We start from the raw sequence: 12,899 nt of genomic DNA on the forward strand, positions 1-12,899 counted from the left end.
CAAGGCTCATTTGGGACATTATATCTTCTAGGAACTTGCCTATGAACTCCAAGAGAGGCTTAAGTATTCCAGGTCTGAGTTCAAATAGTATTTTGGCCTCACTTCCCACTCAGTGCTTAGCGGATTCTATTTGTCATTTGCTGATATGTTTATCTCCACAGAACATTTTATGATTCCTACAGGCTGGAACCCTGTCTTATTCATGGTGTACTTCCCATTGCTTAAATTGGTATGTGGCACATAGTATGGCCCCAACAAATGTCTGTTAAAAAACTGAAAACATTAGAGGGGAGGAAACACTATGAGCAAGTGAATCTATTATGTTTCAATTTACCATATTCTTTCCAACATTCATGAAGTGAAAGCTTTAGCCTAATTAGGCAACGAAGATAACACTGAATTTCAAAGGTATTTTTAAAAATTTACAACTTTTGTACTTTTTTCCTCCTGGGGATGAGGTTGATCAAACACATTCGAGTCAAAATATACAAAACAACAACAAAAAACTGTTTTAAAAATATTATTAAGGTGGAAGAACTGAACAAACTAAAACATATTGTAAAAATGAATGTGTACTGTGTAGTGGACAGATTTTGTCAGTTATTAATTATACTAAATTTAGTATATAAGGTTGCAGATTAACTTGGTTGTTTCAACAATGGTAGCTTTTGGACCTACGAGGGAGGTGACCCAAGAAATAAATATGCATAGAAACACACAAGGAACATGATTTATTCTCCATTCCATTCCACAGACTAGCAGTTTCCTCATTAGTAACTTGACAAATACCCTATGGGGAGTAAGTAAAATCACATGTATTTATTCAGTAAAAAATGTTCATTGAGTTCAGCTGGCTTTCAAGGTTGAGATAGGGACCCTCCTTACATGCATCAGAGAAGGAAACTCAACTGTAGGCCCCTTTGAGAACCATCTGCAGAGAAGCCACTAGCATTTCTTTAACCAGAGAATTATCTGTGTGCTGCTCACATGGCTCTCAGTGGACGTGGGAGCTCAAGGTTTGGAAAAATGTGATTATCACTTTCAAAAGAAAATACAGTGTGTTAGCAGCTCTTCCCATGCTGCGCTGATGACACTGCAGAATTCCCCGGACACCACCCTGTCTTGGTTCTTTATGTAAAAATGTTAGACTGGTTAAAACCACCCTGCATGCAGTATGGGGAAAGAATCAGAGGAGAAAGGCTAGAGCCAGGAAGAACAATGGGGAAACTGGTAGAGGGCCTGGAAGAGGGAAGTGATAATAAAGAACCTGAGGGGTAGCCTTTCCTGAGTTTATGAACTTTGAGCAGAAATGTTGCCTTCCTGATGGCTGTGGACTAAGGCAGTATGGCTCCCCTTTCACCCCATCGTCCTTGAATCTCTAGGTCACTCTGGACATCTGAGCTCTTCACTGGGCTCTGGCCACCCAAAAACTAGCTCTATTAAGAAGGTTTCCCTTTTTTTGAGGGCAGTAATGACCTTTCCTTTGAAACTCAAAATGTCACTTTGAAGCTGTTATAAAAGCAATCCTCATAACTCACCCTGGTGAAGCAAACATAATTCCTATCTTGCTAACAAAACACTGACTATCAAGTCACTTTTTTGATAAATGATTCAATGGCAGGCTCTGCTACTAACTCTGTGTGTTCCGGAAAAATGATTCTCAGTTTCTTCATCTATAAATGACATAGTAGGATCCAATGACCATATGGGAATTTCCAAGAGTATATGAAACAGAACTGAGGCTTCTTAATGCTAGCTCCAGTTTGATTCAAGGAGACTGCCATGATCCTATCACCAATACCTCCATCTCCCCATGTCCCCTTCTCCCAGTCAACATGCCCTCTGAAAGGGAGCTCAAGGCTTTAGAAAAGGAAACAGAATATGAGGTCAGATGTCCAAGGATGATGGTCCTCTCTGATCTCTTTAGCAACAGTTTCCTATTTTCCTTTCCTTTGCCACTGTTTGAAATTCAGATTTTCAGAATCTTGTACCCACAATACTGCTTTAGCTATCCCAACATCTCCCAATGTCAGTCTCTTTCCCCTCCAATCTGTCTTTCCCATGGTCGCCAGACTGATCTCTTAGAAACCTACTTTTGATCATTCACTTACCTTTCCTCTAAAAAGGGTGGACTGAGTAGCCAACATGCGTCCGGTAGACACTGTGCTAAGTGCTAGGGGCACAAAGATGAGTAAGTTTGGAGCTCTGCCTGGGAGTGACATTTGGGCAGCAATCCAGATACATTAAGGGTGGAGCCCAGAGGAAATCACTAGGTTGGGTTTGGTCACAACTGTTAAAATTCTTCACTGTCTACAGGATTAAGTACAAGTTTCTTGGAAAATTTAAAGTACCAGAACTGACTTGAGTCTAACTTTCCAGTTCTGAGTTTCCATTCTTCATTAACTGTTGCTTGAAGTGAAAGCAAACCGTGTTTTGCTTCCTATGTGTCCTGTATCTTATTCCTACGCCACTGCCCATTCCTTGCAAGCTTTACTAATCTTTCAAGGCTCCCCAATTCAAATCCCCCCAGCTTCCAAGCTAGAATCAAGTTCAGGGGAGCCTGAACTTCAGAGCAAGCTTCCTGTCCCTCTTATTTAGTACGAATCGCTTCCTCCCTGTGGAGACCCATTTTCTCCCCTAGTATCCCTGCTCCTTCAGGGCAGTGACCATGACTTACTCATCTTGGTCCACATTGCGCAGCAAGCTGTCTTGTATTGGCACCTAATAAAAGTTTATTAAATGACTGAAACATGTTTTCCAAGACTTCATTTTACTCTGGCATACCACAACAGAGAAAGTGTGCGGCCCCCAAGCTCCCTTCAGAAATGTTCTCAATACAGAAAGATGCACATCATTGAGGAAACCAGCTTCCCCCTTTTAGAATTTAAGTTTAAGCCAAAGTTAGTTTTTGACAAAGCTAAACCCAATTCAATTTATTTCTTCATTTTTCTTAAAATGCACAAATGCGACATGGTTTTAACAAGGGAGACAGCATGCTATAGTAAACAGATAATGGGTTTTGGAATCAATCAGACATGGGTTCAGATTTCTTCACCTCTCCAAGCCTGTTTCTTTATAAAGAGGGAATAAATGATTTCCCTTCAAGTTTTGTTGTGGTGATTAAGAGAAGTGTGTAAGCTGTCTAGGCTTCTACAATACATACTCCTACTACTTTGAGTAATACCTATCACTTCTGTTTTGTACCAGCCTGTGGCTAAATAGGACTAGTTATTTATAGCCTACCTTACTTTAGAAAGAATTTACAATGCAAAGGGGACCCTTATACATTGCACATTGCTGACATTTAGTAAGAATATTAATAATTCTCTCGTACTCTTTCAGATATATATTTCCCTTCCTTAAATTATAGGGACTTTTAAATAAAAATAAAACAAAATTTGGCATAAATCACTAAATACCGCTGATTTTTCAATGGAAAACAGGTTGATTCTGAAGATTATACAATTTCTTAAATGTCTCAATAAATAAAATAGAATGGCTGATTAGAAAATTGATAAAAAAGGTAGAAGAACAATGAAAGAAATCCAGGTGGTGATTAAGTTTTCACCAGAAGCTAGTTTGAATGGAGACTCATTAGAAATTTAGCTGACATTCTCAGGAAAGCTTGGGTGCATTGAGATCTGGGGAAGTGAGACAGTTCTCAAGGAGATCCATCCAAACAGATGGCCACTTGGGTCTGGGTAGGCCGGAATTATCTGGGTTACTGACACAATTGTCCACTTGTCTTTGCATGTGTAGACACAGACTTTGTGAAGGCACATGGAGTGGACAGAAAGCCTGGGCATTTCATTTGTAGCAAATGGGCACTTGGCAATGGAGAGCCTCAGATTTCCTCATAGACACTCTCCAAACTCAGGAAGCATCAAAGCTCAGAGTCAGGCTTTCCATACAAGCTTCCCAACCTTCCAGATCTTCCCAGTCAGCCCCATTAGCTACAACTCCCACCACACCATCCACACCATCCATCTGGTGTCCCTGATCAGCTTGGCCTTACTCCAATATGCCTACGGTTGCCACCTTCATGTACATGCTGTTACTGATGTGTGGCAAACTCTTACTCAAACTTCAAGATCTCGTTCAAGTATCACCTTCTCTTTGAAATCTTCTCTCTTATCCAAGGCATAATTAGTAACTCTCTTCTTCTTCTGACCTCCAACAGAATAAGGGATAGTGTGAAGGAATGAAAAGGGCAAATGTTCTACTGTCAAAATGATTTGAATTTAAAACTGACTTTTGTACATACTAGCTGTGTGATCTTAGGTAAATTAGTTAATCTTCCTGAGGTGCAATCTCCTGATATTTAAAATAGAGACTAATTCCCTAAATTTATGGGGATCATCAGTGATATTGTATCACCATTGTTTGCCTGCTTATATTTCTCTTTGTGAGCTCCGTGGTATGAAAGTCTTTCCCTTTTTAATCACTTTGCTGCCCTACAAGGCACCTAGCACGGTACCTGGTGTTGTGCAGCACTCAATTTTTAAAAATTAATGAACAGTTCTGGAAAAGTAACTCAAGCACTGATAGGCCCAATTAAAGCCCAAGTCCTTCTATGAAGTGCTCTCTGGTCATTCCCACATCCATTCATTTGAATCCCCATAGCTCTTGTACACACTACTAATACGGCTCTTGTCACAGCCTGCTTTATACATACTAATTGATTCTAAGATCCTCCAGGGCAGTAACCATGGCTTTCACTCTGAATCCCCAACATTTCACAATGCTCTGTGAATGCCATCTAATGGTAAAGTTACTTAAAATATCCCATTCTCTTTCTCATTCCAAACAGTTTTCCTCTTCAGTTTATGCTGAGTTTACCCCAGGGTCCCAGAGACTGAGGCCTTTGTAACAACGACTTATTTCTGTAGTCCTTGTCCAAGGCTCAGAGTGAGTGGCACCTCCTGACTTCCCCAGCTCTCCACGGAGTTGGTCTGTCCTTTCTTCAGTGCACTTTCTCTTAATTGTCCTTTGCTTTCTACTTCAGGGCAAGAGTCTTCTCACTGATGTATTGTTCTCATGGGGACTTAGAAAACTTTGGTTTATTATTTCTTAATTCACAGGCTCATGGAGAATTACTGCTGGAAGGCACCTTAAAAAATCATTGAATCCGGGGACCTCAAATAGAGAACACTTCCCAATGTTGTGCTAGGCATGACTAATCAATCATGACACTTTTCCTGCTGAGGTCACATATGGCCTCAGAATCACTTTCAACACAATATTCTAGTTAGAAACCATCAATTCATCGGTTTCCATAGGAGATGAAACTTGTTTGACATCCCTGATGTAGTTCAAAGCTGCTATTTTGCTAATGAGGTCCAAAGAACAGTGGTGACTTAGTAATGAACTGAAACCAGAACCCAGGCTACCTGACTCTCACGACTTTCAGTCCAGGGTTTCCCTTTTCACATGATCACTGCCTCTCCTTCAATAGTCATTCAAGTCCTAGAATTTATATTCTATTCGTTGGTTCATACCTAACTGTATTTAGCAATATGATTTCAAAAAACACAACACAAGTTTTGGCCTTACCAAAAAGACATCTGGGCTCTAACTGACGTTAGGAGCTCTTGAGGGGAAGGGCCTATGTTACACTTTGTATCTTTCACAAGTTCTAGTCCTGAGTCTGGCACATGGTACGTATCCAACAAAAATTCTCTGATGTATATCCAACTATATATATGAAATAAACAGGAAATCTATCCTTAAATTCTCACCAAGAATCAATGAAAAATCCTACCCCTTTGTACAGAAGCAGTATTTGTTTGAAAGGACTCCATGCATGATGACATACAGCCTCACTTTTTTTTTTTTTTTAAGAGTGACACCATGTTTAAATAAATTCCCATTTCACCTGAATGTTTTAGGGGAAAGTGAATTATTATGTCAATGACTGGGCTGCCCAGTGACACTTCTACTTAAAAATACAAAGGGCGGTGTTGTGGTTTAGGGCTCAAAACTTCTGCGCTTTTCTTCTCGTTTTTCATGGTGACATCTATTGACCTAAACTTGTGGTTCTGTGTGATGTTCACAGCCAAAATTATTAGAACAGAAAAGTAAAGGAAAGGAGATGAAGAGAAAGAGAATAGGAAGGCAGAAAGTGGGGAAAGGTATTTTACGATATAGCAATAAGATACTAGTACTATCACTTAAAAATACTAGATTTAAAAAGCTTTACAACCCACAGCTAACATCATACTTAATAGGAAAGATTAAATGCTTTCCCCTTAAGGTCAGGAACAAGACAAGGATGACTGTTTTTGCGACTTCCATCCAACACTGGAAGTTCTAGCCAAGGCAATCAGTTATGATAAAGAAATAAAAGTCATCCAGATTGGAAAGAAAGAAGTAAAACTCTCTCTTTTTACATATGACATGATCTTGTAGATAGAAAATCCTGAGGAATCCACCAAAAAGCTACTACAATTAATAAATGGATTCAGCAAGGTAGCAGGATATAAGATTGATATACACAATAACTGTATTTCTATACACTTGCAGTGAACAATCCAAAAATAAAACAGAAGACAATTCACGTGCAAAAGAATGAAATTGCAACCCTACTTCATATCGTATACAAAAACTAATTCAAAATGGATCAACCACGTAACTGTAAGAGCTGAAACTACAAAATTCTTAGAAGAAAATATGGGCATAAATCTTCATGGCCTTGGTTTTTTAGATATAATACCAGAAACACAAGTAACAAAAGAAAAAATAGATAAATTGGTCTTTGTCAAAATTAAAAACTTTTGTGCATCAAATGACACTATCAAGAGAGACAACTCATAGAACGGGAGAAAATATTTGGAAAGCATATATTGGATAAGAGATTAATATCTGGAATATACAAAGAACTTCTACAACTCAACAACAACAAAGGAACCCGATTTTAAAAACGGGCAAAGGATCTGAATAGACATTTCTCCAAGGAAGATATACAAATGGTCAATAAGCACATGAAAAGATGTTCAATACCAATGGTCATTAGGGAAATAAAAATCACAACCACAATGAGATACCACTTCAGACCAAACAGGATGACTATAAGCAGGAAGACATATAATAACAAGTGTTGGTGAGGATGTAGAGAAACTGGAACCCTCATACACTGATGGTGGGAATGTAGAATGTTATAGCCACCTTGGAAAACAGTCTGGCAGTTCCCCAAAATGTTAAATATAGAGCTATCATTATGACCCAGAAATTCCACTCCTAGGTATATTCCCAATGGAAATAAGAGTATATGTCTACACAAAAATTTGTGCACAAATATTTATAGCAACATTATCCATAACAGTCCCAAAGTGGAAACAATGCAAATGTCCATCACCTGATGAGTGGATAAATTAGATGAGGTATATCCATACAATGGAATATTGTTTGGCAATGAAAAGAAAAAAAGTATTTATTCATGCTACAACACAGAGGCACTTTGAGAACATTATGTAAAGTGAAAAAAGCAGTCACAAAAGACCACATAGTGTACAATTCCATTTATATGAACTATCCAGAATAGGCAAATCTATAGAGACAAAGTAGATTAGTAGTTGCCTAGGGCTGGGTGGGGAGGGGCTGGGGTTGAGGGAGAGGGAAGTGACTGCTACAGATTTCTTTATGGGGTGATGAAATGTTCTAAAATTGACTGTGGTGATGGTTGCATAACTCTAAATTTCATTTGTTTACTTTCTTCTTTTCTATGTCTGTCACAACAATCCATGTATTCACTTAGGTGATCCATATGTATATTTCCATGACTATCCTGACTTTATAATATGTAAAGGACTAGACATATTTTATGATGAGCAGGTATCTTCTATGGAATCTATCCTTCTAGAATATTTAATTTAAAAGAAAAAAAGAAATAACATCGAAACTTTTTCTTCCTCACTATAGTCATTACATCACCTTCATAACACATCATTTCTGCTGACCACTAGCAGCTTTACCCCCAATATTTATTTACCATAAATCTACTTCATCAGAAATTATATCACTGCATAGCAATACATTCATAACAGTGCTCTACTGTCCAGTAGCTCCATAATCTGTTTGTTACCAACAGCTTAAATGTCAATTATAGTTAAATCCATGGCAAACGAGAGAATTTAATGTTTCGATTATTTTGTACCTACCCCTTTTGAATCAATCACTCCAGGTTTTGCATTAAACTTCACTGTCTTCAATCGGGCACGTTCCTTTCTTTCCACCCTAAAGAAAATGGAAAATAAAGAGTCTATCACATGGCAAGGCATTTATGATTAAGTTTCTTATCAAATGAAGAACACCTCTTCTTATCCTACAGCTCAAATAAAATGTGTTTTAAAATATTTCTCTTCTTTGTTCACTATAAAAAGTCTTGGTATGATATCTCTAAGCTGCTAACACATTCCTTGCAACTTTTGTGTTACATGTACTGAGAGTCACGTATTTGGAAGCAACAAAACCCCAATATTTGTTATTTAAATGCCTGAATCAATCAAAATCTATTTCAAGAAATCACAGTCCACAGAGATGAATACCTAGGAGGCTAAGTAAACTCTCATCTCCTAATATCTCCTTCTCTCTTTTTGTTTCCTTTTTGTTCCCTTCCCTTTAGGAATACTGGGGTATTTATTTACCTTCACCTCAAAACCAAACATGTTACAGATAATCTTGAACTTTTCCTTTGCCCCAATGTCCTTCTGCTGCCATCTCTGCAGTTTTCATTATTTCACCTTCATTCATTCATCAAACACCTATTGAAAGCCTACGCTGTATCAAGTAAGGTGCTGGGAAACAAAAGAAAAAAAAATTAAAAAGCACGACTTTAATGAACACACAGTAATGTGTTCTTGGCAGGGACAGAGGGATAAAAAGACAGATATTGCTGCACAAAAGATTGCTGATAGCAATATGGGCACATCTATCTCATTGGAGGAAGATAAGGAGGGGGTGGAAAGCAATGGGGTGGGCTTCCTGGAGGAGGTGTCAACTTATGTGAGACTTAAATGGTGAGAAAGAGCTTGTCAGTGGGAAAAGTTTAGGGAGAATCTCTCAGACAGGAGGAACGACATGTACCATGACCCAAGGATATAATCAAGCTAAAGATTGCAGGAAGATTCTGGTACAGGGTACATACAGCACAGGGACATGAGGCTGAAGAGGTGGTGAGACCTCCTTATAAAGGGTATCCGTCTACTCTGAGGACATGGGGTTTTCCTTTGGGGAATCCTAATGATGTATTAGAGGCTATAAAGCTGAGAAGTGATAGACATTAGCATTTTAAATAAATGACTCTGGGGGAGGAGGAAGATAGACTGGAGGAGGGAAGGAACAGTGGGAAGCAGGAGGCCTATTTAGAAGCTACTGCCATAATCCAGGCAAGAAATGATGAGGAGTGATAATGAGGTGGAGGAGAGGGAAGAGTTGGAGAAATATTAATAACAGAAAGTTCGCAGGACTTGTGCCTATTTGAAGGATGGGGCTGAAAAGAGGAAAGAGAAGTTAAATACTCCTGATTCTTTTTTGAGCCTCTCTAATTAGACATGATCATTCTTTCCTCTAAGCCCCACGACATTTATTTGTATGTCTATATTGGTGTTATCTCTTGTTTCCTCGTGTTTTGTTTATTTTTGAGTTGCGCATACAAAGCTGTATGTTCCTTGAGGGCAAGTCCACATACCACTTAGTGTATTATAGCAAGTCCTCAATAAATAACAGTTGAACTAAAATAATATTCATTGCATTGTTTTAGCATCATTTTTTTTGTTTAAATACGGCTAGCTCTAATTTCAAAAATGGGGAAAGAAAAAGGAGAGGAAAAAACCCTGAATCTACAGAAAGTTTATGGCTTATGAAATCTAAGTTATTCATAGATCAATAATTAACAACATACTCCCCTTTAACTTAGAGTTCTTTTGTGTTTCCAGCTGAAACGCATTGAAGATCAGGGTTTCTATAGTTACAGAATGGAGTTTCAGAATATATTTATTTCAGTGTGAGAGTAGAATATTTGAGTGGAAACAGATGAAGAAAATTCTTCAAACCTAACCTCAGATATGAATGCAATATGCTCCACTAAGAGTTTCTACTTGCACCCAACATACAACAGTTGGGAGGAGATCAAGGAAGACTTCACATAAGGTACACTGCCAAGTGGAAAGATGCTCACTGAGAAAATGCCTACTCCGAGCTACTTCAGCTTTTCTCAGTTTTAATCCAAGTGCAAATGCTAATTCATATTCATCTCTGCCCTGACTTTATCCTGGCTTCTTTGCATTAACCAGCCTAATTATGGGAAACACTAGTACATCGGATGATGCCAAAATGACTGTAACATGCAGAGAATATATGGTTATTTGATTAGGCTATGCAAATAAATTCTGCATAAAGTGATAGAACTCACATGGGCCCCAAACATAAATAATATTAGGCTGAACTCAATATTCTATTCTAAGAATTGCTTAGAGCGCTCTAACTTTTCCCCTCTGGTTTCTAAGTTCACCCCTTTCATATTTCTTAAGAAATGTTTCTGTTAGGCCATTTTAGTGGTTCATCGCTTAAATCTCAAACGGGTTGCAAAGACTGAGTCAGATGGACAGACAGACAGACACACACACAAACACACCTGATATTTGCTACGGTTTATTACTAATCTTCAAACAAGCAATAGAAAAAGTAAAAAAAAAAAATTAAGTCTTACTGTACAGGTGACAGATTTTGGTTCACTCAAGAAGGAAGTCAGACAAAGGATTAATCTCCAAAACATACAAGCAGCTCATGCAGCTCAGTATCAGAAGAACAAACAACCCAATCCAAAAACGGGCAGAAGACCTAAATAGACATTTCTCCAAAGAAGACATACAGATGGCCAACAAACACATGAAAAGATGCTCAATATCACTAATGATTAGAGAAATGCAAATCAAACCCACAATGAGGTATCACTTCACACCGGTCAGAATGGCCATCATCAAAAAATCTACAAACAATAAATGCTGGAGAGGGTGTGAAGAAAAGGGAACCCTCTTGCACTGCTGGTGGGGGTGTAAATTGATACAGCCACTATGGAGAACAGTATGGAAGTTCCTTAAAAAACTAAAAATAGAACTACCATATGACCTAGCAATCCCACTACTGGGCATACACCCTGAGAAAAACTTAATTCAAAAAGATGTATGTACCACAATGTTCACTGCAGCACTATTTACAATAGCCAGGACATGGAAACAACCTAAATGTCCACTGACAGATGAATGGATAAAGAAGATGCAGCACATATATACAATGGAATATTACTCAGCTATAAAAAGGAATGAAATTGAGTTATTTGTAGTGACGTGGATGGACCTAGAGCTGTCATACAGAGTGAAGCAAGTCAGAAAGAGAAAAATAAATACCATATGCTAACGCATATATATGGAATCTAGAAAATTGGTACTGATGAACCTAGTGGTAGGGCAGGAATAAAGATGCAGACGTTGAGAACGGACTTGAGGACACAGCGGGGGAAGGGGAGGCTGGGATGTAGTGAGAGAGTGGCACTGACATACATACACTACCAAATGTATAATAGATAGCTAGTGGGAAGCTGCTGCATAGCACAGGGAGGTCAGCTCGGTGCTTTGTGACCACCTAGAGGGGTGGGATAGGGAGGGTGGGAGGGAGGCTCAAGAGAGAGGGGATATGGGGATATGCATATGTATGCATATGGCTGATTCACTTTGCTGTACAGCAGAAACTAACATAACATTGTAAAGCAATTATACTCCAATAAAGATGTATAAAAAAAAAAAAGCAAGTCAGAAAGTTGTGATTTCTACTTGGGTTGAAAGTTTCATGAATGATAATGATGATGATGATATAAGTGGTAGCTGAAGTTTTAACATATAATATTAATGAAAAATTCCTTCACATTTACATCATCTCATTTGGCCCCGACAATAAGCAACTGTGGTATTCTCAAACCCATTTTACGGCTGGGAAAGCTAAGACTTGAAGCTTGCCAAATTAGAAAGTGGTAGAAATAGGGCCTGAGCACAAATCTTTTAACAGCTAACTTCAGTGTCTGGCCACATCCACTCTGTTTGGGAAACAATACTTAAGGACCTTCATTGCCTCCCATATCCAATGGGTTTCAACAAACATGAGATTTTAGATGGTCACCCACAATTTTAAGACCAATATAGTTCCTTAGACGTCTGGGCTGAGTTTCTCACAAATGATAACCATCCCCCTTCCTTCCATCCCAAATCCCGGATGTCCTGAATTAAATAAACCATAACCAAACTCAAGCAAAGAGTCACGGAGGTAATACCTGTTATGACAGGCTCACCTCAAAACTCAGAATAAATTTGCTTTTAACACTGAAATTCAGGTTAGCTAGATGTCTATTTGCAATGTTACATCAGAAACATTGGACTGATCTCTCTCCTCAGCAGTCTTTACATTCACTGCATTCCCAACAATAGTTGTGTTCTTCCATCCCAGAGGCTCGTGTCGACTGCCTCTTGGGGATCTCTGCAAACCCTTCTCATGGGTAGCAGGGGATGTGGCTTATCTTTTTTCTTCACTTGCCTCAACCCTGTCCTCTCTCCTAGTGCTTCTTGGGATACATGTGGATAGTTTATTGCCAAGATCAGTTCGGGGGGAGAAATAGGGCCCTACATAATGCTATGTTGTTTTGAGCATCAAAAGCTCAAACTCTGAAGAAAGGAAAACATACATCATTTGAGTAAGCACAGAAGTATTAGAAGCTATGCTAAACTTTACCTGTATTATCTATAATCTGTACAGTGATCCAGGGCTTAAGATGGAGCTGGGCATATAGTATGTGCTTAATCTTTGTTGGCAAATGAATGAATGAATCATCAGGGAGGCTACTGGTTCTTGACCTG

The 12,899-nt window shown here is 38.7% G+C and overlaps 1 protein-coding gene and 1 long non-coding RNA gene across 23 annotated transcripts in view; one reads left to right on the forward strand and one right to left on the reverse strand.

The window, feature by feature from the left end:
* LOC309606391 overlaps nt 1–12,899 on the forward strand; it is a 190,886-nt gene that overhangs the window by 89,769 nt on the left and 88,218 nt on the right. The window lies entirely within an intron of this gene.
* The window catches only part of DLG2 (discs large MAGUK scaffold protein 2), a 2,068,078-nt gene that overhangs the window by 58,093 nt on the left and 1,997,086 nt on the right, over nt 1–12,899 (reverse strand). For all 22 annotated transcript variants that reach the window (XM_082343299.1, XM_082343288.1, XM_082343300.1 and 19 more), the window contains one exon: nt 8,157–8,232. In XM_082343299.1, the coding sequence (XP_082199425.1) occupies nt 8,157–8,232 (76 nt within the window). The remainder of the gene's footprint in view (nt 1–8,156; nt 8,233–12,899) is intronic.

The sequence above is a fragment of the Balaenoptera borealis genome, assembly GCF_965194805.1.
Source record: "Balaenoptera borealis genome assembly, chromosome: 11".
Taxonomy (NCBI): Eukaryota; Metazoa; Chordata; class Mammalia; order Artiodactyla; family Balaenopteridae; genus Balaenoptera; species Balaenoptera borealis.